This window comes from Alosa alosa, chromosome 24 (assembly GCF_017589495.1).
Source record: "Alosa alosa isolate M-15738 ecotype Scorff River chromosome 24, AALO_Geno_1.1, whole genome shotgun sequence".
NCBI classification, from domain to species: domain Eukaryota; kingdom Metazoa; phylum Chordata; class Actinopteri; order Clupeiformes; family Clupeidae; genus Alosa; species Alosa alosa.
Window position 1 is genome coordinate 7,070,421 of NC_063212.1, and position 24,422 is coordinate 7,094,842.

Consider the following 24,422-nt stretch of genomic DNA (forward strand, 5'->3'; position numbering starts at 1 on the left):
AGTTACCCATTATAAATGTGGTTTGGATTACTTTACATATACCGTAAAGCTTCATTGTTAAACACTACACTTAAATTATGTATATGATTTTTTTCATTGAATTTCAATTCTACTTCACATTCAGTTCAAATTCAAAATTTAGGAGTCATTATCAATTCAATCCTGAATTTTGCACAACCCTGGGGTGTGAGTGTGTGTGTGTCTTCACCTCTTGGTGGATCTCCTGGGCCATTTGGGAGAGAAGAGAAGAGAAAAAGCTAGAGTTTTGGAGCAGGATGCGGCCGATGACGCCCAGGTACGTCGACATCACAACAGGATACCTCTGCAGAAAATGAATTTGCGTAAAATAACTTTTACGCGCTTTGATTAATGCTTCTTTCTCCTGGAACACTTTACATTTAAGGGTGCCAGCGTTATTCACCTGGAAAAAAAATCTATACAGAGTCTTTGGCTTTTTGTAAAATCTTTGAGGGGGCTGTTAAGATCTCTGCATATTTACATCTGTGCAAACACAGGCAAATAACCTTTATCCTTACCATTTGTTCACCATCACATTATACTCTCAGTTTACGTAATGTTACACAATGCCTGAACATGTCGAACAAAATGACCAGTCGAACAATGACCACGGAAATTTAAACGGCTTGGGGACTTCCAATTCCACTCTTCAAACAGAACGTCATCCATTCTAGGTATTCTAACCTTTAGTAACTGTGAACAATTGAACAATTGAGGACGATTCTATTGTTTTTCTTTCAGTCATTGAAGCGTACTACCAGTGGCTCTTTAGCTCAAGGCTGGCGTTGAAGGGGTCTATACTGTATCTCTCTAGATATTTAGGCCATAGCTATAATAATAATGTCCGTAAGTGGGACATCAGTGAAAATTAAATTATCCGCTCAGCTCCACTTTTGTATGGGTGCGTACCACCAGTAGCTCTTCAGCTCAAGGCTGGCGTGGCTGTCAGGTACGATGTACTCACCTCGCCATCTACAATGCCCCTGAACACGGCCGGCAGGAGGGGCTGAAACATGTGGGAGCCCAGGACTGGACTTACTTTCAGGGCTATCTCCACCACCTGGAGATGGAGGGGTGAGGGGAAGGAGGGAGCAGGGGAAAAAAAGACAATAATGGAGAGAAAAATGAAAACAAGACCAAGATCAGACACTTCGTCCAGTCAATTCTCTTGCCATTTTGCTTCCATAAAGTCATTTATTCTGGAGTCACTTGGCGCCAGTAGAGTCTGCAAGATCACAGGTGCTTTAGCTGCATTCTGCGTGAGAGAACTGACCACGACCATACAGTTAAAAGAAATGCCCACTTGTTGAGGTAACTACTTCCCCTTTAAAAATGCACTCACTAACTAACACTAATCATGTAAGCCTTAAAAAAAATCAAGGGTTACATAGGATTGTGAAGGCTGTAAAAAGGGCCAAAGGGGTTAAAAAATGAGGCGTGGTCTGGGAACAAAACGTTCATTTTCTCAGGCCCAGATCCGTTTATTGGGTGCCATGTCTATCAAATCGGATTCATCATCGTCTTGATTGGTTCCCTATCTCAGGCTTTGTATGGTCTCCAAAAGCGGAATCAAATGCCAAAGGGAACACCAAAGGGGTAGGGATTAATTGCAAGGCTTCAGCTTTGAATATAGAGAGGAAAAGGGAACAATCAGCTGAAAGGCCATCGTCATTAACCGACAGCAATCATGGCTTGGCCAACCCATAGGTCATTTTGACACGTTATACAACGATCACTGCTGTTCAAATCAGGACACCATCTGGCAGGTTGAGCTCTGGTCTTTACACATTACCATTAACTACATAGTGGTTGTGGCACCCTAGAAAGCAAAATGGCAGAACAATGAGAGGTTGGATTGGGGTAGAGGCAGCCGGTCATTTTAAAACAGGGACATAGTCATTTAAAAGTAAGCCTTTTTCAAGTGTAATGATCTTTTGTTCAGTAGTTGCATTTTAAGCATGTGAAAAAGTGATGTCCCACTTACCTAGAACGGCTGAACCTAAACATACAAACAGTATTAACTTTAGCTTTGAGATACTGCTTGATTGCATAACTTAACTTAGTTTAGTCTCCTCAATGTATTATGTTGTGATAAGACCTAGCAGAGTTAACTTTAATTCAGCAGTTTTGAACAAATTTGCGCAGCATGGTCACGATGCTAAGCGGATTTAATAGCAATTTAGCCCGCCGTGTTCTATGCAATGCTTCTACTGTATGTGGCTACAACAATCCTTCAACAATCGTGAATATTTTGTTAAATGCACATGCAGAGGAGGGGCAGCGGGCTTGTTACGAGCGGGCGGGGCAAGGAAAGGCTGCATGAGTGAAAAGCACAGCTCAATGAAAGGATTTTATCTTATCTTTAATTTAAATAGTACAACATAGAACATCAATGTGTGGTGGCCGGTTTCGATTTTGTGGCGCCCAGCCACAGATTAGTCAACGTATGGGAAACACTGAAGGTGTAAAATTAAAAATATTTAGCGGCACACACGTTATGCTTGACGAATCGACGAGCATATTTTGCGTCAACATATTTTTTGCGTCGAAGTCATCGATTACGTCAACGCAATGTACCAGCCCTAGTTTTTTCTGGGGACCCACTTTTTAAAAATGACAGACCATCGCGACCCATTTCACTTCAGATCTAACATGCAACCTGCATGCCACCACCAATATTGTTTAGGCCACAGCAGGTTCTCAATAGCCTAGAAATCTAGACGCGCCCCTAGCAATTACATTTGCTGCCAGGGCTAGTGTAGCAACTCTCCGTTGGCTTGTGAGCTCCAGAAATCGAAACTTAATCAGGCCAATGAAATGAAATTGTGTATAGAGTCGTTAGGTGGGCTTAACATAATGATTGATGGCAGAGTTGCAACGGTTTGACTTGAATTCCCTGCTACTTGAAAACAAATAAGATGGATGTTGCTGCTGGCGAACAGTGTGACCACGAAGTTGCTTTTATTAAGTTGGCAAGCGTTTGAACTAGCCAACCAGCTCCCGCTGGTGGGAAAGCGAATGGGACTCATGGCGCTGCCACTGTCCTATTGCGTGCAGAGGGAATTTGAAAGACAACTGATTATCCCGCCCCTCGGACTGAGCACTGTGAACGGTGAGTGCCCAAACCCTACATTTTAAAGGGGTGGTTCAGGATTTTGGACATAGGACCTCATTTCCAAGTAAGCAAGTGTGATATTTATCAGTGGAGACCGTTTTCAACACGTTTCATCCAGTCGTTCTAATTGCAGAGTTAGCGGAATGCTAGGCTAAGCGCCAAGTCAGCGGTATGCTAGCCTGCCACTAAAAACAGTCTTACTGTACCTACTCCAAAAAGGACACTTTCGAGGCAAATTCCAGACAATCGATGTAAATGTCTGTTGGAATAGTGTAAGAAATACAACTACCCTCGCATCGCGTTAATAGTTATACTTTGTCCCTGAAGTTGGTAGTAGTCATTTTTTTTTGCATCTCAGCGTGACTGATATTACCAAGGCTACTACTAGGTATCCCCATTGGAGTCGCGCTTTACTGTTTACTTTTTTGAGCTAGTACTACTAACTGAGCAAGTACAATTCCGCCGCTGCTAAGACACTAGTCCCTCAAAATGTAATGTGATCGTTGAAATGCAAGGATAGAATAATGTTAGAAATAAACTATCAATACAGACATTTACATCGATAGTCTGGCGTTATAATTTATTTGCCTTGGGTGTACTTTGAAGTGGGTAAGATTGTTTTTAGTGGCAGGCTAGCACATACGTTGACTTGCTTAGCCTAGCACCTCGCGAACTCTGCAATTAGAAGGACTGGATGAAACGTGTTGAAAACGGTCTCCACTGATAAATATCACACTTGCTTACTTGGAAATGAGGTCCTATGTCCAAAATCCTGAACCACCCCTTTAATGTGGGTCTGGCTCGTCAGGCTAGGTTCTCAAACATTTCTTGGGGATATGCTTGCATGCTACGCAGTCGTCGTCACTCTTCAGCATAGTAAGCTGTTCCTGTATTTCTAAAGAGAGATGTTGTACGCTATGTTGTGTTGCAGACAAATGGATCCATAACACCGTCAATTCCTATGTAAACATGTAGCAAATAACTCAAAGTCGTTATATTGTAGCCTATTTGTGGAGGTTTCTTTATTTGGAAAGTTGAATCCGGATTTCCCTCTGGAGTTAAACGTTTGTTTGTAGGCCGTATTCCAAGTATTGATGTTGTGACAAGCTATATGTTGGGTAACACTTTACTTGACGGGTGAGTTCATAACACATTCAAAGCAGCTGTCATAAACAGCACAAAGCATTCATGACTGTTTCATTAGACATGACTCATCATTCATACCAAACCTTTCATGAATGTGAAAGACAGAATGATGACAACTTGTCAAAATAAAAGTCCATCAATCGCAAAGCAGCATTGCCGTTTTTGTTCCAACCCTCTTACCTGACCATGTCACATCTGAGTCAATGGGCTAGTCCAGTGCCAAAAAGACAGAACATGGTCAAGCAAATAATATTTGTTTCATAAAATGTATCATGATTTGTTTTATGATGTAACCTTTGCAGATAATTTCTCATCTTTTGCTACTGGGAATGTCCAACCAGTCCAAGTTACACAAATACCAGACAGCTGAATGTAGGTAAGGGATATGTAGATCCGCCCGGTCATTAAAAATAAAATAGGGTCCATTAGGCGAACCCGGACCGGCGCGGAGGGGTCTTGTTCGACCTGAAGGATTTTCACAGTAATGACCGGCATTCTATACATTATCCCGCTTTATTATCGGACTACTTGCCAAAACGAAATAATAAACTCCCCTACGATATGACTTTAGCCTACATAACCTAGCCTATTTGTTACCGTTCATCGTGGCATTTTCTGAGAAACAAATAGTTCACAACACACGCTGCTGAACTTGAATCAAACATTCTTTAGAACACAGCTGATCAACCGTCTGCTTTCACGTTTGAATGAAGTTTCAGTCCTTGCGTAGTGATATGAAAGACATTAATCAGAAGCACAACACTCGTTGCCATTGACAGCGGTGATTAAATGCTTTGCCGGTGATTTATGTAGATTTAACATAGGCCCGAACGTTGGGAAGGCCCATTCATGTGAATGGAACGTTCTGCAGCACTCTGAAGAGCCGTGTAATAAGCTAGTTTACCTCCCAGTGTTAAACTCTTAAACAACTTGTAAAGTAAAGACATTCGATGTAGACTTCATAAGATATTCATAAAATATTTACAAAAAACGGCAATGCTGCTTTGCAATTGATGGACTTTTATTTTGACAAATTGTCGTCGTTCTGTCTTCCACATTCATGAAAGGTTTGGTATGAAACAGTCATGAATGCTTTATGTGCAGTTTACGACAGCTGCTATGAATGTGTTATGAACTCACCCGTCAAGTAAAGTGTTACCCTATGTGGTTAGAATGTGAAATGAATACATATCAGAACAATGGCTTTTGCGCGATAGTCAAATAATAATGCGCCTTTCCTGCCTAGTAGAGTTTGCAAGGTGTAAAAAGAGAGGAAATAATAGCGTTTAAAATGTCCATTTAAATTGTAGCCTACCTAATATAATGCACTGTTGAGCGTTTTAAATCCGAAATAATAAGGAATGTGATGAGGTTGCTATTAACTTTAAAGAGTGCATTTACAATTGAAACTATCTACAGCCTATGACGCAAATTGAATTGCAATGTCCGGTATACGGATGTCTGCTTTAGTTGACTAGATTTTAATCAGTCAAGTTGAAGAGCTGGTGTCCGTTAATGTTTGTGCAAATAGGCTGATTCATGTCCCTTGCATTTTGCAACTGCGAGGTCCATGGCAGGCGCCCCATAGAAATGTTTCATTTTGCGAGCGAGATGTCCAGATGGCGTTCGCCCCCCAATTTCAGAGCTATTATAAATGCAAAATTGCACAGAGGGCCGTGACTGTGGTAAACAAACTATATCCTAATAGAAAACTGATAGCTTTCCTGGCTAAATTGTATAAGTTATGCCTATTAGACAACACAGGGTTCTTGCAGGTTTCAATAAGTCAAATTTAAGACCGTTTTAAGACATTTTAAGACCATAAAGATTGAAATGTAAGACCTACATGACGCATTTCCAAAAAATATTCAAATCAAAGAAATTCTGAAAGAATCATTGAAAAGTCGAATTGAAAGAGTTGAAAAAGCATTAATTTAATTTACAGATAAAGCAATCAAACTAGTAACCTTCCACACCCAACATCTACAACCCAACTGATTTTTACATATGCGTGTCACATACCAAATGCCCTAAACCTTAAGCCCAAAATGAAAATAATCTAAAACAAACTAGCCCTCAAATAGAATAGATTTCAGCAAGGAAGTCAAAAATGAGTTGTTGAAACTGGGTGTGAAAGTGTGTTTTAGGTGGACACTCGGCACTTGTGTGCGTGCGTGTGTGTGTGTGTGTGTGTGCATGAGAGGAGAGCGCGGTGTTTGCAAAGAAAAGGCTTTTCATGTAGCCTTGGCAACTAGCCATCTAGTATAGGCCTGAATAATAACAAATTAAATGACACTTGTTAAACTCACCTCAACAAGTCTTTTGCAGCCATGGGCAATTCTACAAACAGTGCAGTGTGCAAGACTATCATTATGTTTTACTCTTCTGAGACAAGGGTACACTTTCGTGTAGTCTGATGTGAAATGAGTCTTAAATGTTTCTTTTTGGGGGCCACTGACTCTGCCATGACGCTCCTGTTCCTAGATACACTGAACTGATTAATTTAGTTCGGGAGAAAAAAGATAAAAGCCCACCTACACTGAAAATTGATTGGTTGATTTAGCAAAACAGGCCAGGATGCTCTCTGTCTTGGATGCGCTTCAGGCACACACGCACCACCCCTCTCTCTCTCCCTCTCCGTCGTGTGCGCGCTAAACTCAGATGCACACGCGATTTGAATTCTGGTCTGGCTTGCGCGCTCTTGTTCGTTCTAGATTCCGATTTTATCTAATTTGCAGGGGTCAGGAAGCTGCTATCGGGAGACTCCCAGAACTTCGGGAGACTTGGGATGTCTAGCTAGACAGCACTTTTGTCACCAGCACAGAGTGTACGTACCTTAATGTTATCATGTTTAGTGGACACAAACTCAAAATAATGACTGTATAGCTAAAATGCGCATCTCTCTCCTCCCTCTATTGTTGTTTATGTTTGTGTTGCTGCGTGGTATTACACGTGAGGGGCAATTCCATGGAAAATTATGTTTTTTGTAACATCCATAACGCCAATAAAATGTGATGGTATGGCATGATGTGAATGATTACATGAAATTTGAGCATTTGCTATTTTTGGCTGAAGAATGTACATGAGAAAAAATGCACAAAAAATGAATGTTATCATTCACATCATACAAATGCCAAGACAAAAAAGTCCATTTTCCGTGGAATTGCCCTGAGTCATCATGCTGAAAACGTGAGCGTTAATCCCAGAGACAAGAAAAAAGCAAAGAATATATCTTTTACTAAGGTAAATGACAAAAATAATAGGCCTAACGCACAGTGACTTGGATAAGTAACTTTAATCTGATTGCTAGGAATAGTAGCGTGTTATTACCGAAAAAAGTGGTAACGCGGCATCACTGGATCTAGCCATGTCTCTTGAAAGTAGGCCTACACTTTCCCATTTTCCACACCTAGCCGAACTTTAACAAATTCTGAGGAGACGAGACGTGTTTTGCGGGCAGGTATTGCATTTATCACAGGATTTGTAGATTTATCACTGCGTAGGCTACGTACCAACACCAATATCCCCCAGAAAGAACTACAACACACTGAACCAATGTTCTGAGCATTCCACTGGTTTTGTTACAATGGTAGCAAAGACGCTAGAGCTCTGCTTTGCAAGCTACGACTCAATACTTTTTTGCTACTTTGTAATAACTTTCTGCGGCCAGCGTTTCTGGAAATGAACGATGGTAAAATATTTTTTAGACCTGACTAAATGAATTCTAAGACCTCGGAATGTAAATCTGGCCGTTTTTAATACGTTTTAAGGCCTTAAATTTAAAGTTCTGAATTGTAGGCTTTTTAAGACTTTTTAAGACCCTGCGGGAACCCTGACATCATAAATTGTGCTGGCGACCCAAATAAAATCTCCTGCGACCCACCTGTGGACCCAGTCTTTGGGAAACACTGGCCTATATCAATAAAAATGGAAGCCTTCTCTGGATCTGCATCCCATGAGCAGCATCAGGACAAACACTGAACCACTATGAGTAAGAGTAAGTCTGTACAGCAACAAATCCTGAGAATTGGCTTTTTTTCCCATCAGTGACGGCATGCTTCAGGAAATCAGTGATTAATTAGTGCAAAAAGTCAGTGTGACAGGAGGATCTGGTTAAAGGCCCCAGTTTCAGTCGGCTATGTCCCTGCCCTGGTGGCAATCATTTGGGAGTTAATTCCGCCAAATCAAAGTGGCGCGTGTTGTCATAAAACACTGGGGTCTGCACTGAACAGGTCTGACAGGCCCCTGCATCTACACAAAGACATTTACCGAAGTAATCTCAAAGCTCGGGGTTATTAAACATTCCCTTAATTACCCAGAGGAGAGTATTGTCGTCGGCGTTGTCGTCGTCTCTTCACCGACTTACGACTATGGAGAGTTAATTATCGGCGAACAAACCATCTGTCGCGAGTGTTGGTGGCTGGGGTTCTGTGGAGATGAGATGACTCTGACAGGCCGAGTGGTGGAGGTGATGGGGGAGTTAATGAAAGGGGCTGCCCACTCATCTCCGCTCCCTCGGGGATCATGGTGAGAGTGACAGGGCAGCGAACGGACAAGGACCTCAAGTGACGATATTTATGTCAGCTGCTAGGCATTAGTTTTATTGTACCTAACGTATGATATTATTCATAGATGGCGGTTTCCAATTGTATATACTGTTAATTTCTGATCCTGTTGTGGGCGAGATGCTTCATTCACAAAGTAGTCATTCAATAATTTTCCCCTCCGATCGTTTCCAGTTCAAGGATAGAGGACTTCAACTTGTAAATCCTACACAGAAAGTTGAGTTGAAAAGAATAAAGGAATGTTTGCGATTTACTTGTTTGTGGCATTCCATGTTCTCTGTTAACGTTCCTATTAGGTCTGCAGTATGGCAAAGATAAAACTCGATGAGGGGGGCGAGCCATTTCTCCATTTTCCCATGAAGGCCATCCACTATGTGATGCGCATATAGGTGGAGGACAATGGCACAAATTCAGTCTCACCTTCAATACTTGAACTTGGCCCTCCATCGTGATGTCCTTCATCATCTCACAGAATGACTTACAGAGCCCTTCAGCATAGTTCTAGAGAGGGGGGAGGGAGAAAGAGGGGATGAAGGAAGGAAGGAAGGAGAGGAGGGAAAGGTGGAGGGAATAACAGCAAAAGCACTTACGGTACAGTATGTACAGTATTTACCGCAAGCTCACTGAATTATTCAATATACAACATATATTAATTTAGGTTACACATTTTCGATATGAAACCTAAATAAATATTTACTAAATAAAAGTTACTTCTTTAGCCATGACTTCATGCAAATGCCCGTTGCATATCATGTTGATCGTATCTTTGATCGGTGCTCAGCCTTTTCCTGAGCCTTTTCCTGAACTGTGAGTGTGTGTGAGTTTGTACTGTATGTGTGTGTGTGAGGGTGAGTCTGAGAGTGTGTGAGTGAGTCTGTGTGTGTGTGTTTTGGTGTGTGTGTGTGTCTGTGAGTGAGTGAGTGAGTGAGTGAGTGAGTGTGTGTGTGTGTGTGTGAGTGTGTGTGTGTGTGTGTGTGTGTGTGTGTGTGTGTGTGTGAGTTTGAGAGTGTGTGTTTGTGTGTGAGTTTGAGAGAGTGTGTGTGTGCGTGAGTTTGAGAGAGAGAGAGAGAGAGTGTGTATGTGTGTGTGTGTGTGTGTGTTCACACAGCGCTGGGGCCGAGTTCCCATTTGCTCTCTGTCTGGTGCAATCTGAGCCTATCTCTGCCGCTCACCTGGAAAAACTCTGTGGCTGAAAGGTAGATGTAGGCTTTGATGATCTGGAAGCACGTTCGCACGTTCTCTGAACTCAACTCTGCGGGGGGGGGGGAGGTAGGAAGGAAGCACATCACATCATCTCTGTGAGTTGTGGGACCTCAGAGGCTCGGCAAGATAAGGTAAAAACTAAAGAGAGACTCGTTCGCGGAGACAAGCCAAGCAAACAGGAGTTTTTGAGGTTTGGCGAGAATTGCAGGTGTTTTAAGGTAGCGCAGGGTGTTGTGTACGGGGGTTCAGGTGGAGGTGGGCATGTGGGTGTGCGAGGTCCTCTGGGCTTTCGACTCTGCGAAGGAGATGACCCAGTTGGCGGCTGGTGAGGTGAGTTCACGCTACCCGAGCTGTGACGCATGTGGCTTCAGGCGAGTGGAACAGCACTGACTTTCTGAACTGTGCCCACAATAGGAAACCAACTTAAAGATGAGTACCAGGACTAGAGTGGAGAGTGCAAATTAATTGTGCTCCTTTTCCTCTGAATGTCTGAGAGGAAAGCACTCAAAGCACACTGTATCTCTCATACACATCTCCTCTCTCCATGTCCCTATTGCTGCTCAGTTGAAAACTTCAACCTGAGATATTGCCCCAGAGACATCCTAGAGGATACAGCAGACCATCCTCTTGTCCAATCAAAGATGAATAAATATTTTGACTGAACCGAACTGCTGTATAATCATTATTACACCATCTGTGTCGTTGCGGCAAAAAGTGCCCTAAAAAATAAATAACCTGGAGGTCACTTCTGTCAGGCAGGATCAGGGGATTGATTAGCCCCGCTAACGCTATTGAGTCAGCACACAGGGTGATGAAGCTCTGGGCCCTGTTGCTTCAGGAACTACCAATGAGCAGGGCCTGCATCCATCTGGGTCTGGCTTGTTTTTATAAACAATGCTTCCCGATGCGTCATGACCGCATTGCTTTTCCGCAGGATATCAGTGCACTACTCAGGCAACTTGGCCTTCTGTGTGTCGGAAATTTCCATTATTTATGCAGCCCTTTCTTCTAAATTGTTGACGCTGTGTAGAAGTCTTTTGACAGGCACTCAGAAGCCCCAGAAAATTAAGCCTCAGAAAGAAAAAAATGAATTCCATTTTTCGTTTGAGAGCAATCTATCTCTCTGCTCTACTTTTGAGGTGCTCATAAACTTTGCTGGCCAACTTTGCTGGCAATACCTATGGACAGACTGAAACTGTGATGCTTCGCCCATGATGGAATACAGGCACAAAACAGTAGCAAAAAAAGTTCTTGGGTGACTCAGTCTGCCTCAGAGCCAGAGCACCGTTGTAGCCATTAAGTCTGACGGGGAGAAAAAAAAGACAGAGGACCATAATAAGGAAGACCGAAATTATTTTGCGGTGAGGACCAATGCTCCTCTTCGAGATGCACGGAGATGGACAGCCATCAGAGTATTTTAGCAGTCAGAGACATTTAAGGAGAATGGCTGAAGACCTGCCCTCACCTATAAGGGACCATTACCTTCAATTTCCTGCAAAGTCTTAATCGCAACATGACTGCTGAAATAACAAGGGCAAGCTTCCTGCTGAGCAAGAGATTTTCTCAACCTTTTACTTAAGGGGGAGTGAGCGCGCCGGGTGGGTGGTGATTGTGCCATCAAAGGTGCTGACAGCTGACGGACAGCTGAAATTTCCCCGAGTGTGATTCGCCTCCCACCCCCCAGACAAGAAATGAGAAGCTCTCCACCATTCAAGCTTGATGAAGCACCTGGCCTTCAGGACCGGAGGCTTTGATCACATCTAACTTGGGTGCCCTTACATTACTGCCATAACTGTCATTAATTCAAATCTAAATTCTGCCTCATCTAATTGCAAATGGACAGTTTAGTTTGTTGCCTTCAAGCTCAGTGTATGGACTTAGTCATCAAAGCATTTCTTCCTAGGGCACAGACCTAGCACCATGCTATGCCATGTACCCATACATACATATATTGAACAAACTATGACAATCAGTCAAGTTGCTATGACCGGCACATTGAGGATTGTAAAGTAATCAAGAGCCCATCTGGCAGCAACAAATTGGCTTTAAAACATACTTCAGTATTAATCATACAAGTTCTTCAGAGAAAGCACCCTGGACACAAGTTGTGACTACTCCCCATCCTTGTATGCACTGTCAGTTTCCTGTGCACTATTTTTTTCTGGACATTTTATGTTAGTGGTTCATTGACCCGTTTAGTTTGTCCAGACAGGTAATGGTAATCACACTGCAGCGAGACAGTTTAATTTGGAAGTTCATCCATATTTATGTCATCAGAGGCACAGTAAAGGGCCAGACCAAAAGAGCATCAGACAGGGGGAGAGGAGGGAGAGACGGAGGAAAAGAGAGGATGGAGAGAGAGGAAAAGAGAGGATGAAGAGAGGAGGGAGAGAGAGGAAGAGAGAGGATGGAGAGAGGAAAAGAGAGGATGGAGAGAGGAAAAGAGAAGATGAAGAGAGGATGGAGAGAGGAAAAGAGAGGAGGGAGAGGAGGAAAGAGAAGATGAAGAGAGGAAAAGAGAGGAGGAGAGAGGAAAAGAGAGAGGAGGGAGAGAGAAAAGAGAGGATAAAGAGAGGATGAAGAGAGGAAAAGAGAGGATGAAGAGAGGAAAAAAGAGGAGGGAGAGAGAGGATTGAGAGAGAGGAAAAAAAGAGAGGAGGGAGAGAGGAAAAGAGGGGATGGAGAGAGGAGGAGAGAGGAAAAGAGAGGAGGGAGATGGGAAACGAGGATGGAGAGAGACGGAGAAAAAGAGAGAGGGGAGAGAGACAGAGATATGTGTGCAGTGTTTCCCATACATTGACTTATTTGTGGCGGCCCACCACAATATCAACATTGACCACCACACAATAATTTTCCAGGTTGTACTAAATTGTGCTTAAATCTGGTTAGCATCATAACCACGCTGTACTAATTTGCTAAAAACGGTTGCATTCAAGTTAATTCTGTAAACCTACCACCACAAATATAATTCAATTCTGTGGGAAACACTGTGTGTGTACTGTGTGTGATTGAGCAATACAATCACACACATTGTGACAAAGATGGGGAGGGAGAGAGACTAAGAGAGAAGAGAGAGAGAGAGAGAGAGAGAGAGAGAGAGAGAGAGAGAGAGAGAGAGAGAGTGTGTGTGTGTGTGAGAAAGAGAGACAGAGGGAGAAAAGCTAAAGAGATTACTGCCACAAATCACAACAATACAATATATGAGTAAACATATCTCATACTTTGCTTCTTGTTCTAATTTGGGGGTCTCAGTTGCAGCTTAGCAACATGTGTGTTCTGCAAAATGTGTGTGTGGGGCCTCTCTATATATGATCTTGATAATGTGTGTGTGTGTGGGGCCCCTCTATATATGATCTTGATAATGTGTGTGTGTGGGGCCTCTCTATATATGATCTTGATAATGTGTGTGTGTGTGTGTGTGTGTATATGTGTATATGTGTATATGTGTATGTGTGTGTGTGTGTGTGTGGGGGGGGTTTCCCACAGAATTGGATTCAATTTGTGGCGGTAGCTGACTTGGACAAGGGGTGGTATTAAGATCGTCTTGGTAGTGTATAGGTCTAATTGAGTGCCTGTCACTTTAAGACGTTTGAGGGAACCCTTGCAATTGTAATACAGTTGAAAGGCTGCTGATGTGTGGATGCAATTCATAACGTTTTCTACATAGTTAAAATAAAGGTTCGTACTTCTCCTTGGGACAAGCATTTTTGAATTTTGGAAAACACTTTTCCATTTACATCAGGATTTTGCAAACATTCAGTGTCAAGAGTCAATAAAATGAGCCCTTCAACGAAATTGACAAGCAGCTCTAAGTAGGCTAAGCATGCTAAATTCAACATCCAAACAGTATTCTAACGTTAGCTTTGAGATACTGCTTGAGTTCATAACTTAACTTAGTTTAGTCTCTTTAATGTAGCCTACTACAGTATGTTGTGATAAGACCTTAGCAGAGTTCACTTAAATGCAGCAGTTTTGAACAAATTCGCAGCATGGTCACGATGGTAAGCGGACTTAATAGCAATTTAGCCAGACGTCTTCTATGCAATGCTTCTATGTGGCAACAACAATCCTTCAACAATTGTGAATATTTTGTTAATGCACATGCAGAGGAGTGGCAGCGGGCTACAAGAGAGAGTGGGGCGGGGCAAGGAAAGGCTGCGTGCATAAAAAGTGCAGTTCAATGGCAATGCAAGGATTTGACCTTATATTTCATTTAAATTAAATTAAATTAAACATAGAATATTAATCCGTGGCGGCCGACTTTTATTTCGTGGCGCCCCACCACAGATTAGTCAATGTATGGGAAACACTGATCTTGATAATGTGTGTGTGTGTGGGGGGGCCTCTCTATATATGATCTTGATAATGTGTGTGTGTGTGTGTGTGTGTGTGTGTGTGTGTGTGTGTGTGTGTGTGGGGGGCTCTCTATATATGATCTTGATAATGTGTGTGTGGGGGCCTCTTTATATGATCTTGATAATGTGTGTGTGTGGGGGGGGGCTCTCTTTATATGATCTTGATAATGTGTGTGTGTGTGTGTGTGTGTGGGGGCTCTTTATATGATCTTGATAATATGTGTGTGTGTGTGTGTGTAGGGGGGGCTCTCTATATATATATGATCTTGATAATGTGTGTGGGGGGCTCTCTATACAGTGCAACTGGAAAGTTTTCAGACCCTTTCAAGTTTTCCACATTTTGTTATGTTTCAGACTCATCTTAAAATTCAATTATTTTTTTCTCTCATTAATCTACATACAATATTCCAACACTCCACAAAAAAACTGGTTTTTGGAGTGTTTTGTAAATTTATAAAAATAAAAGACTGAAATATTTCATTTACATAAGTATTCAGATCCTTTGTTATGATGCTTGCAATTGAGCGCTGGTGCATCCTACTTCTATCAAAGGTCCTTGAGATGCTTCTACAACTTGAGTAGAGTACACCTGTGCCTAAATGAATTCACTGGACATTATTAGGAGAGGTACACATCTCTTTATATAAGGTCTCACAGTTGATGGTGTATGTCAGAGTGAAAACCAAGCCACAAGGTCAAGAGAATGGTCCGTAGAGCTGCGAGACAGGGTTGTGTGAAGTCACAGATCTGGAGAAGGATACAAGAACATTTCTGCAGCATTGTAAGTGCCCAAGAGCACAGTAACCTCCATCATTCTCCAATGGAAAAGTTTGGAACAACCAACAGTCTTCCTAGATCTGGCTGCTCAGCCAAACTGAGTAATCCAAGATGGATGGTCTTGGTCAGACAGGTAACCAAGGACCTAATGGTCACTATGAATGGCATCTAGAGTTCCTGAGAGGACAAGAGAAGCGTAAAGCGTCATAACAAAGGGTCTTAATACTTATGTAAATGGAATATTTAAGTCTTTTATTTTTCATAATTTTACGAAACACTCCAAACACCTGCTTTTTTGTGGAGTGTTGGGGTATTGTATGTAGATTGATGAGAATAAAAAATGAACTGAATGCATTTTAAGATGAGTCTGAAAAATAACAAAATGTGGAAAACTTGAAAGGGTCTGAAAACTTTCCGGTTGCACTGTATATGACCTTGATAATGTGTGTGGGGGGGGCTCTCTATTCCTCTCTATTCTCTCTTCCAGTTGCACTGTATAGGACCTTGATACATTTGATAAATTACATGTTCAAAACGTGACAATTCTGCCTGATGCACATATTAGGTCAACCAGCATGACTGCAACCAGGCAAAATCCAATGTCTTGAGCACAAAGCCCTGGTCACCTGTTACCTAATGGTATTTGTGAAAAACACTGTACAAATTGCAGAGCAAAATTATTTATGTTTATGACTAAAACCATATTCATTTATTAACATATTGATAGATGGAAGTCAGCAACTGCCTCATACATAACCTTCCAAAAGGAGACAGCTATTTCGTGTGGCGCTGAGTTTAACAACCCCCTCATAATGTCAAGACATAGAGACTGTGGTTGAGAACAATTCACTTTGGTGCCACGTATAGATTAAAATGAGTGTGATTTTAATATAATTTCAAATGGAACACAGTGACATTTAAATAAAGTTAATTGGGGGGATGGGGGCATTTCTGTTAACTCAGCTTGACCATGGTTGTGCCAACGGTTGTGCACTTTCATTGAATAACATGACTTTGAACAAAAGACGACTTTGACCAAGGTATCCATTTGAATCAAGCATTTTCACACAGTCTAAATAGCAATGCCCTGCAAAGTCCCACGAGAGTCCCAATATCTGACAGAAAAGTGAAGTAATTACCCTTTAAATTACCTCATCAGGAAAGGTCACTCTTCCCATTAGGTGGGCCACATTCCGAGCCACTTTTTTGAAAATGTATGTTCCCCAAAGCAGTTCATTATTGGACAAAAAAGATCTTAAAAAGACCTTCCACTTCCTTTGAAAACCCATCTGTAAACCTGAAGCCAGGTGCATCCCACAGTCAATCTCCTCTCAGTGTGTGATGACTTTTTTTGTCTTAACTGTATTAATTATATTACACAAATACTTCAGTTACAATACCAAGCATAACTTCACTGACCTGCAACTCTTAAATGAGTAATAGACACTGAAAGAAGTATTACTGATAAAAGCCGATATCTACAAAAACTTTGCCATTTGATGCCTGACACCTAATTCTCTAGAGACTGTAGTCTTTTTATTGCAGACATGGGATGACATGATACTTTTAAGTATGAATTTGTACAGCTGAATAAAAAATTGCAGTCACCTCACATTGTTTCTACAAGAGGACAGGTCACATCCCTCACTTTTTCCTTTACTGCAGAAATGACCCAGTATTTGTAATCTTGACAAGACTTTCTTGCACTTAATAAATTTCACCAACAATAGTGTCGCGCTGACAGTCCGGTGGGCATTAGCTGATAGATGACTTACCGAGCAAAGCTGACATGTTTTGGAATATTCTAAGCAGCTCGGGTGTGATTCCTGGACTGTTCTCTAAGGTCACCAACCTGTGCACAGAAACATAGAGAGCCAAGTCATGACAACTGCACAGCATGAATATACAGACACGTCTATCCTCGATCATCATAGTTCTTGAATTTGGATAAGCAAAAACTACCTTTATTAAATACTGAATAATTGTGCCACCTTTCCAATATCTGATTTATTTGGAATAAATAGGCAATGCTTTAGAGATAATGATCTAAGGACTATTAACAGCAAATGTATAGGTTAATGACACAGTATTTGCCCTCTGTTTAGTCAAGAGAGGCAAAATAATTTACAACTCAATTAGAGGTACACCCTCGCAAATAACATGGCCCTTAACCCATTAACGTAAGCAAAGCGGGGGTGATCATTACAAATGGCTTTATTTACTGGTGTGAGCCTCCAACGAGAGACCAAGGGATAGATAGAGCGAGAGAGCGACAGAGCGAAAGAGAGAGCAAGCAAGGGAAAAACTGATGATCTGTGAAGACTGATGGTGGAGAACTGTGGCCCCATAAATGGATGAGGAAAAAAAAAAAAAAAGTGTGTGTGTGTGCGGGGGCGTCAGGTTGAGAAATGTGTCCATGGACAAGACGATGAGAGATGACGGAGAGATGGGACAGGAGGGCGACGGAGTTGCGGCGCAGCAAAGGCGCACCATCAGGAGAGATCAGCCAAGCACAACAGCTCCAGAGAAACCCTTGCTCTATAGACTCAATGTGACTGTTGGCTGAAGGCAGTAGTTGATTTATAGACCCTTTCAACTGCATAAACAAATATGTACGTTCCTATGGCATTTCCGGTGGCACAGAAAACAACATTGAGCTAATGGTAACTTGGGGACAGACAGACAAACAAACAAACACAAAAACACATTTTATAGAGCATCATGCTAAAATCTGATTCATTTTCATTTCAAGGTATCTGCATTGGTTTTGAACATTTCAACCGGAAACCCTCTAGGAACTGATTGAAAGGGTCTACCGTAAAACTTCAAATAATCGCAGAGTCCCTTTTAAACGCCTGGCGTGGCAACAGGTTTGGGTTAAAGGCCGGTCTTCAGTAGAGGCCTGGTCTGTTTTTTAGTTTCGGGTTGTATTTAATCTTCTAAAACCAGTCAGATCGTCTGTTTAAAGATTCGCAATGACACAAAACCGTTACAGAAAGGAGGTTACAGCAGTGTGAATTAGATGTTGCACGTCGTTACAAGCCGTCGCAAAGCATTCACATGTCTGGTCACAGTTGCAAGGTTTTAGAATGTTGCATCAAGTTGCTGCTCATCTCGATCACGAATCTTGGGTGTGATTTGGGCTTAAGTATGGCAGACTGCGCGACGTTATGATTAGATGGCATTAAAAAGACTGCGGTGGGGAAAAGCTAGAGTTCCAAATTGTATAACTTTTTTTCCAATATGAACTATGCCTATATGTCCGACTTCGTCATCGTTCAATTCATCCCTTGTGTTTAAAATTTGCGGATAGGCCGATGGTAAGCTTGTTTTTATGCTGGCAACAAAACCAGAAGGGTTCGCGAACGTTATTCTTTATTCTAAATGCCATGGCGATAAAGAGAAAGAAGTCAGAGCCCGTCTACGAACATTCTCTGGCTATATAACCTATTGAAATAGGTTAATGATGTAAAGTAAATCAGTAGACTGATTTTTCAGTCCCGCTCCCGCATTAATGTGTCATTTTTAGTCCCACTCCCGCCCGCATCTGTAACATGATGCCCCACTCCCGCCCGCTAAAGCCCGCATGCAGAAGGGATAGCCTATTCAGTTTTTCTTTCTGTCTCACGAAAGGAGCACACACACCTGAGAGACTCCAGATGTCAGTTTCTTGGTTCTGAATGTAGGCTAACAACTGAAGTAGGCCTAGTCTGGTGCCCTCTTCCTCTGTCATGCTTTCGATTTTTGAGTTTTGACAATGAGCAGCAGGAACACATTGAACCCACGTAAACGACAATATAGGCCTGCTATGCTTAAACCCCGTTTTTTAATGCTGCCTAACAGAACATCCAGCTGAACTATAGTTATGAACAGTACTTTAATAATTTCCATTTTAATTTTACGCACATATGTTATTTGCGGGAGTGCAGTGAATCATCGGTTTGTCCCGCACCCGCAAACGCACCTCTCTCATCCCGCCCGCTCCCGCAAAGAGCTTTCAAAAGCCGCACTCTTTTGCTTCGGGACCAGCGGGTCCCGCGGGACTACCGCGGGAGTGCAGACCTATGTAAAGTCAAGTGCGCTTCTATGGGACTGGTGTGTGCGCGCACAGTTTTTATTGATGAGTCGGAGTGGCAAGTGCTGCGCATAGTTGCAGTGGAATGTGGCTGCCCAGGGCATTATAAAACTTCTCACTCTTAGACCTACTCATACACGGCGGTGAAATGGCGTATTTAGCTGTCTAAATTCGAATAATATGCTGGGGGAGAAATCGTCGGACATCCATGATTATTTTGTTATTCAGCACCCCTGGTCAAAAATATGTTCCCGCGCGCCTGGAAGTAGGCTATGATTTGAATGTAGACTGTTGTCAAATTTGGCAAATACAAAACTGGAGAAACAATATGGTTACTGCTCTCTCATGCTGTTTCATTCGTGCCGAAAAGGAGGGAGAATTAAACATTAAGCACGTTTCACTTTTGCATAAATAATTTCTGAACGGTTTTGGTCAGGGCTGATAATGCAACTGTATTTGACAAAGGACCGATATAGGCTATTTGCTAGTGACAAAATATGAGCTTTCAGTGTGATATGATCTCTTTGTAGATTATGTTTAATTAAAACGTGTTTCATCTGTTCTGGCTATCCCCTCGCTATTTGGATCTTACTGTATCTTACTCAATGAACAACATCTCAACACTAAATGAATGATGATCCGTAATTGTCATCAGATAGCCTAGTCATATAGGTAGACATTCAGTGTGTTTGAAATAATTAATTCAATAATATTTTCCATCTTTGCAGAGGAAAAGTTTTGTGTAAAGGGAATTAAAGGCCTGTCTCATATAGACGCCTGTCTCTAATACTAGCCGGTGCAGTTTGGCGATTTGGGAAAATAAAAGCCAGGGCTATTATTTGGAGTTTTACAGTATATGTGTTTGTTTCTATGACTATATGTGATGCCTATGTGATCTAAAACTAACTAAAAAGAGCCTTGTCTGTGAAAATGACATTGGGGGGAAAATACCAGAAATGGCCTTTTAGACTACAGACAGGCATAGTGTCTTGTTCTGACACACCGTGAAAAGATTTAAATATGCATTTGCAGCATTGAGGGGGAAAAAGCATTAGGCATCATAAAAGTTAGCTGTCAACTCTCCTAGTATAATCTCTTTATTCGACCAAATTGCAGAGATATGGAGTGAGCTTCAGTTCATTACGAGTTGCATAATGCTGATTTATGGGATCTGCTGCCAGCGGCTGTGTGTAGAAACTGACTACAAAGCAGAGAGGAGAGAACAAGGAGGGAGAAAGACTGCACAAGCGGAAAAGTGGGGGAAAGTAAGAAAAAATGAAAGAGAGACAGAACAGATAGAACAAGAGAACGAGAGAGAGAGAGAGAGAGAGAAAGAAAGGAGAGACTGCAAACTGAATGCTGGAGAGCCAGTGAAACACGGTGGACAGGATGGGGGTGGTGGGCGGGGTGGCGGTCATGGCGGAGGGCAAGACAGCGGGGCCAATGTCCAGATCTTGATAAATGGCTACTGGGGCCTGAACATGCTCTGCTGTTTAAAGACCGTCTACCTGGGTGCACAGACCGTTTGAACAGACTCTCAATGAAGGGGAGGGTCTGCTGCTGCCACTGCAGTTGGCCTTTAGGGAGATGTATGCTCCATATTTATTGTGTAAGGAGGTAATTACGGGGGGGGATAATGGAGGATGATTAAATGGATGTCTGGGTGTGTAATTAAGAAGACGTGGGGGGAGGGGAGGGCCACCAGACGAAGAATCCAATAAGCATGCGACATAAATTGCACTGCTGCAAAAACTCATGATTCTTGCAGACGGAAAAGGGAGCGTTTCAAGACTATTCTCAGTTACAGAAAGCTGAGGAGTGTTTAGTATTAAGGTGGATTTAACATTACTCGGTACATTTGTGTGTTTCATGAATCTCAGTGAGTAAATATTTTGTTCTGTATATGCACAGTACTGTGCAAAAGCCAGGGCATTCTCAATGACATACAATTTTACATAAGTATGTCAAAAGGAATATCCTATTTAGATTCTCAATGTTGAGTTGAAATCAGTGAAATTGATGCCAAATTTTTGGATTGTGGCACTTTGTATGTTGTGATCAGTGCAAATGATAAATGTCATTTCACGTGTATACAAACAACGGAGCAGTGCGTATTCCCGAGTCTGCACTGTGGAGCAGTGTCCTTTCGGACTTATCGAACATCCGTACCAGAGTTCCAGGCCATCCTCGAGCAGGTACACGTGCGGTGGCTGTGACACGTCCGTGCTGAGCTGAATGATCGGCAGCAGGAAGGGGTAGAGGTTCTTGCTCTCCGCTCCTAAGCCCTGTGAATGGGAGGGAAAATCACAACGTTTCAAAACAAGTCCGCTCGATTCACCATCTGTTTACAATCGCTTTGCCATTTCTGCGTGACCTTAGCCTTCATCCTTGAGCAAATGTCACCAACGGCCATTTTGCAGAGACAACACTTTCCAGGAGTATAGTAGTCACAACAGCGATAACACTTCCCAGGAGTATAGTAGTCACAACAGCGAGAGCACTTTTAAAAAAGAGGAAGTGACAAGATTCCCTCTCATTATGAATTCAACTTGAGGTCTGCCAAATTTGAAAGAGCACATTTGAGTACAGAGGCAGACAGAATCAGAATTGATAAAAGCATATTTGCTCATCAAAAGAGCTTGATGTAAAGGGTAAGTCTTAGTAGTCTAGTCTTTAAGACTTCAACCAGTGTGTCTCAAATATAGCCTGCTGAGTTGCTCTAGTGCCAAACTTATCAAAAGTCGCAACTGCCAAATGTGATGTCTGATTTGAACTCATCCGACTCTGATTTAAGCTTTGATATTTAGACTAATGGCGTCAAGACTAGAAAGACACATGAAGATTAGTAGACTTTAGGAGCTTTTTTTTCTCTCTCCCTTTTTTCGCCCCCCTCCCGAGTTCTGTCCAGCACCTTGTCCTTATCTAATGGGCCAGCTGTACAACTGCTTGGCATGCTTAGTAAACACAAGAGTGGAAAGGACACGGGGAAAATAAATAAATGATTAAAAATAAAAAAGTAACAGCTTGGGGAGCAACACAATAACTGAAATCTGTTCTGCACCTAAACAAGGTTAACCACAACATAGCAAGAGGTGTAGAGGAAAATACTAATTAGATCTCCACCGCTGTCAAAGGTCCACAGTAGTTGTTATTGAAAATCGGCAGCAGGCATCTCACGGCCTGCAAACGCCGCCGTGAGGTCATGGAGCGAATGCCGGCGTAGGTCATGTGTTTTGGGACCAAAATTCAGACGGAACATGGAATTTACATTAAGACAGAACCATTTAAATATTTATAGTTCACCAGTGGACGTATGTGGCAAAAATAAGAAAAGGCTAACTCTTTTCAGGGAACTGGAGGAAAACGGAACAGAAAAGATTCAATCTGGACTAGGAAATTTGGTCTGCATTTATCCCAATCCATGAATTAGTGAAACACACTCAGCACACAGTGAACACACAGTGAGGTGAAGCACACACTAATCCCGACGCAGTGAGCTGCCTGCTACAGCGGCGCTCGTGGAGCAGTGAGGGGTTAGGTGCCTTGCTCAAGGGCACTTCAGCCGTTCCCACTGGTCGGGGTTCTAACCGGCAACCCTCCGGTCACAAGTCTGAAGCGCTAACCAGTAGGCCACTGCTGCCCAATATGCAACTATGCAATAACAAATGCCGCCCCCCCACTACATTTGTAAAGGACAATGGAAAAGGTGCTGCTAAAATCACTGGGCTGACAAGGGTTGTCAAATATGCTTAAGGCTTGGTTTAGCGCTCACAAGAAAATAATAGAGATTGTTTTCCAAAGTGAAGCAAACAAGGGATTGGCAAGGGATTGCACCTGCTCACACTCCTTGACTAGTTTTAAAAGTTTTATTTACAAGGTACATCATGTAGTACATTTAAATGTAAGATGTTTTTGCCTATGACTTATGCCTACAAAGGAAGCTTGTTTGGTGATCTTGTCTTAATGGTAAATAGGTTTGGTTGTTGATTGGCCGCAATGGGAAATCCCCTACTTATAGCACTATGAATTTAACACCTCTATGTACATATGAAAAAAATTGACCATATTGGACAGAAAGGGACACTTGTCTTTTGGGAAGTAAGAGCAGCATAGCTGCCGTTTTAGCTGTAGTTGGTAGGGGGCATATCCTGACCGCTAGGACGTTTAAGCTGTAGTTGGTAGGGGGCATATCCTGACTGCTAGGCAACTTGGAAAGATGGCAGCTCTGCTGTGACATCAAAAAACACAGACGCGCGCGTGCACACACACAAAGACATGACATGATTTACCACCATTGACTCACTACTGCAGGCATGAAACCCATTACTTAGATCATGTGACTGATATAGGCTGACCAAGTGACTGAAAAAAACAAAAAAAACAAAACAAATATGCTTTTACAATATTAAGTGTGCGCAGCAGAGGAAACCACTTCAGTCATTGGAGGTGGGTGTGAGGGCATGTGGCGGACGTACCTGGACGACATGGATGAGGGTGGTGAGGATGGCACAGCGGAGCATGTTGTGCTCCTCCGACTGCTTCCACAGCAGGGGCAGGTACTGCACCAGGCAGCCCACGTAAGGCCGGATCTGTGGCAAGGTCAGACGCAGCAATAAAGATATGCGTATTAGTGTATTTGTATTTGTATAACATAGGTACTACCACTGAGGTTTAAATAATGTTTAAATGAATCCAAAATAAAAACATTTGAGGTTATTGTTGACTAGTATTTGCTGAAATATATACTCTTTATGTTCAATATATTTCAACATGATAATATAAATACAAATATAATTTAAAAATCTATAAAAGAAGCATTGTATATTGTGTATGGAGTGCTGCTATCTAAACCAGGGACTGGATGTGCTGCAGGGCAAGGTTGCTGGCCTGTTGACATTTCACCTTTTGGGATGAAGAGGGTGCACTCACCTGAATGTGGACTCGCTCTATGACACAGGAGATGACGTGCAGGACCTGCATCTTGGTGTCACACTCCGTGACCTGCTGGAGCAGCTGGAAGAGCAGTCCAAAGATGGACTCCAGGTACTTGAGGTGAAAGCACACAATCAAACTGATTAGAACAGGAGACACTCTCAGCATGCGACAGAATACTCAGGGACACAGCAGAAATGACCAACAGTCTCATGAAACCTATATTTTGATGTTTC

At 42.3% G+C, this 24,422-nt stretch overlaps 1 protein-coding gene across 1 annotated transcript in view; it reads right to left on the bottom strand.

Annotated features, from left to right (window-relative positions):
- Window positions 1-24,422, bottom strand: part of ipo11 (importin 11) — an 86,016-nt gene that overhangs the window by 12,578 nt on the left and 49,016 nt on the right. The window contains exons 19-26 of the mRNA XM_048236410.1: window positions 24,184-24,300; window positions 23,730-23,843; window positions 21,424-21,539; window positions 16,955-17,031; window positions 10,017-10,096; window positions 9,265-9,345; window positions 983-1,078; window positions 209-322 (exon numbers count right to left, since the gene is read on the bottom strand). Coding sequence (XP_048092367.1) covers window positions 209-322; window positions 983-1,078; window positions 9,265-9,345; window positions 10,017-10,096; window positions 16,955-17,031; window positions 21,424-21,539; window positions 23,730-23,843; window positions 24,184-24,300 — 795 coding nt within the window. The remainder of the gene's footprint in view (window positions 1-208; window positions 323-982; window positions 1,079-9,264; window positions 9,346-10,016; window positions 10,097-16,954; window positions 17,032-21,423; window positions 21,540-23,729; window positions 23,844-24,183; window positions 24,301-24,422) is intronic.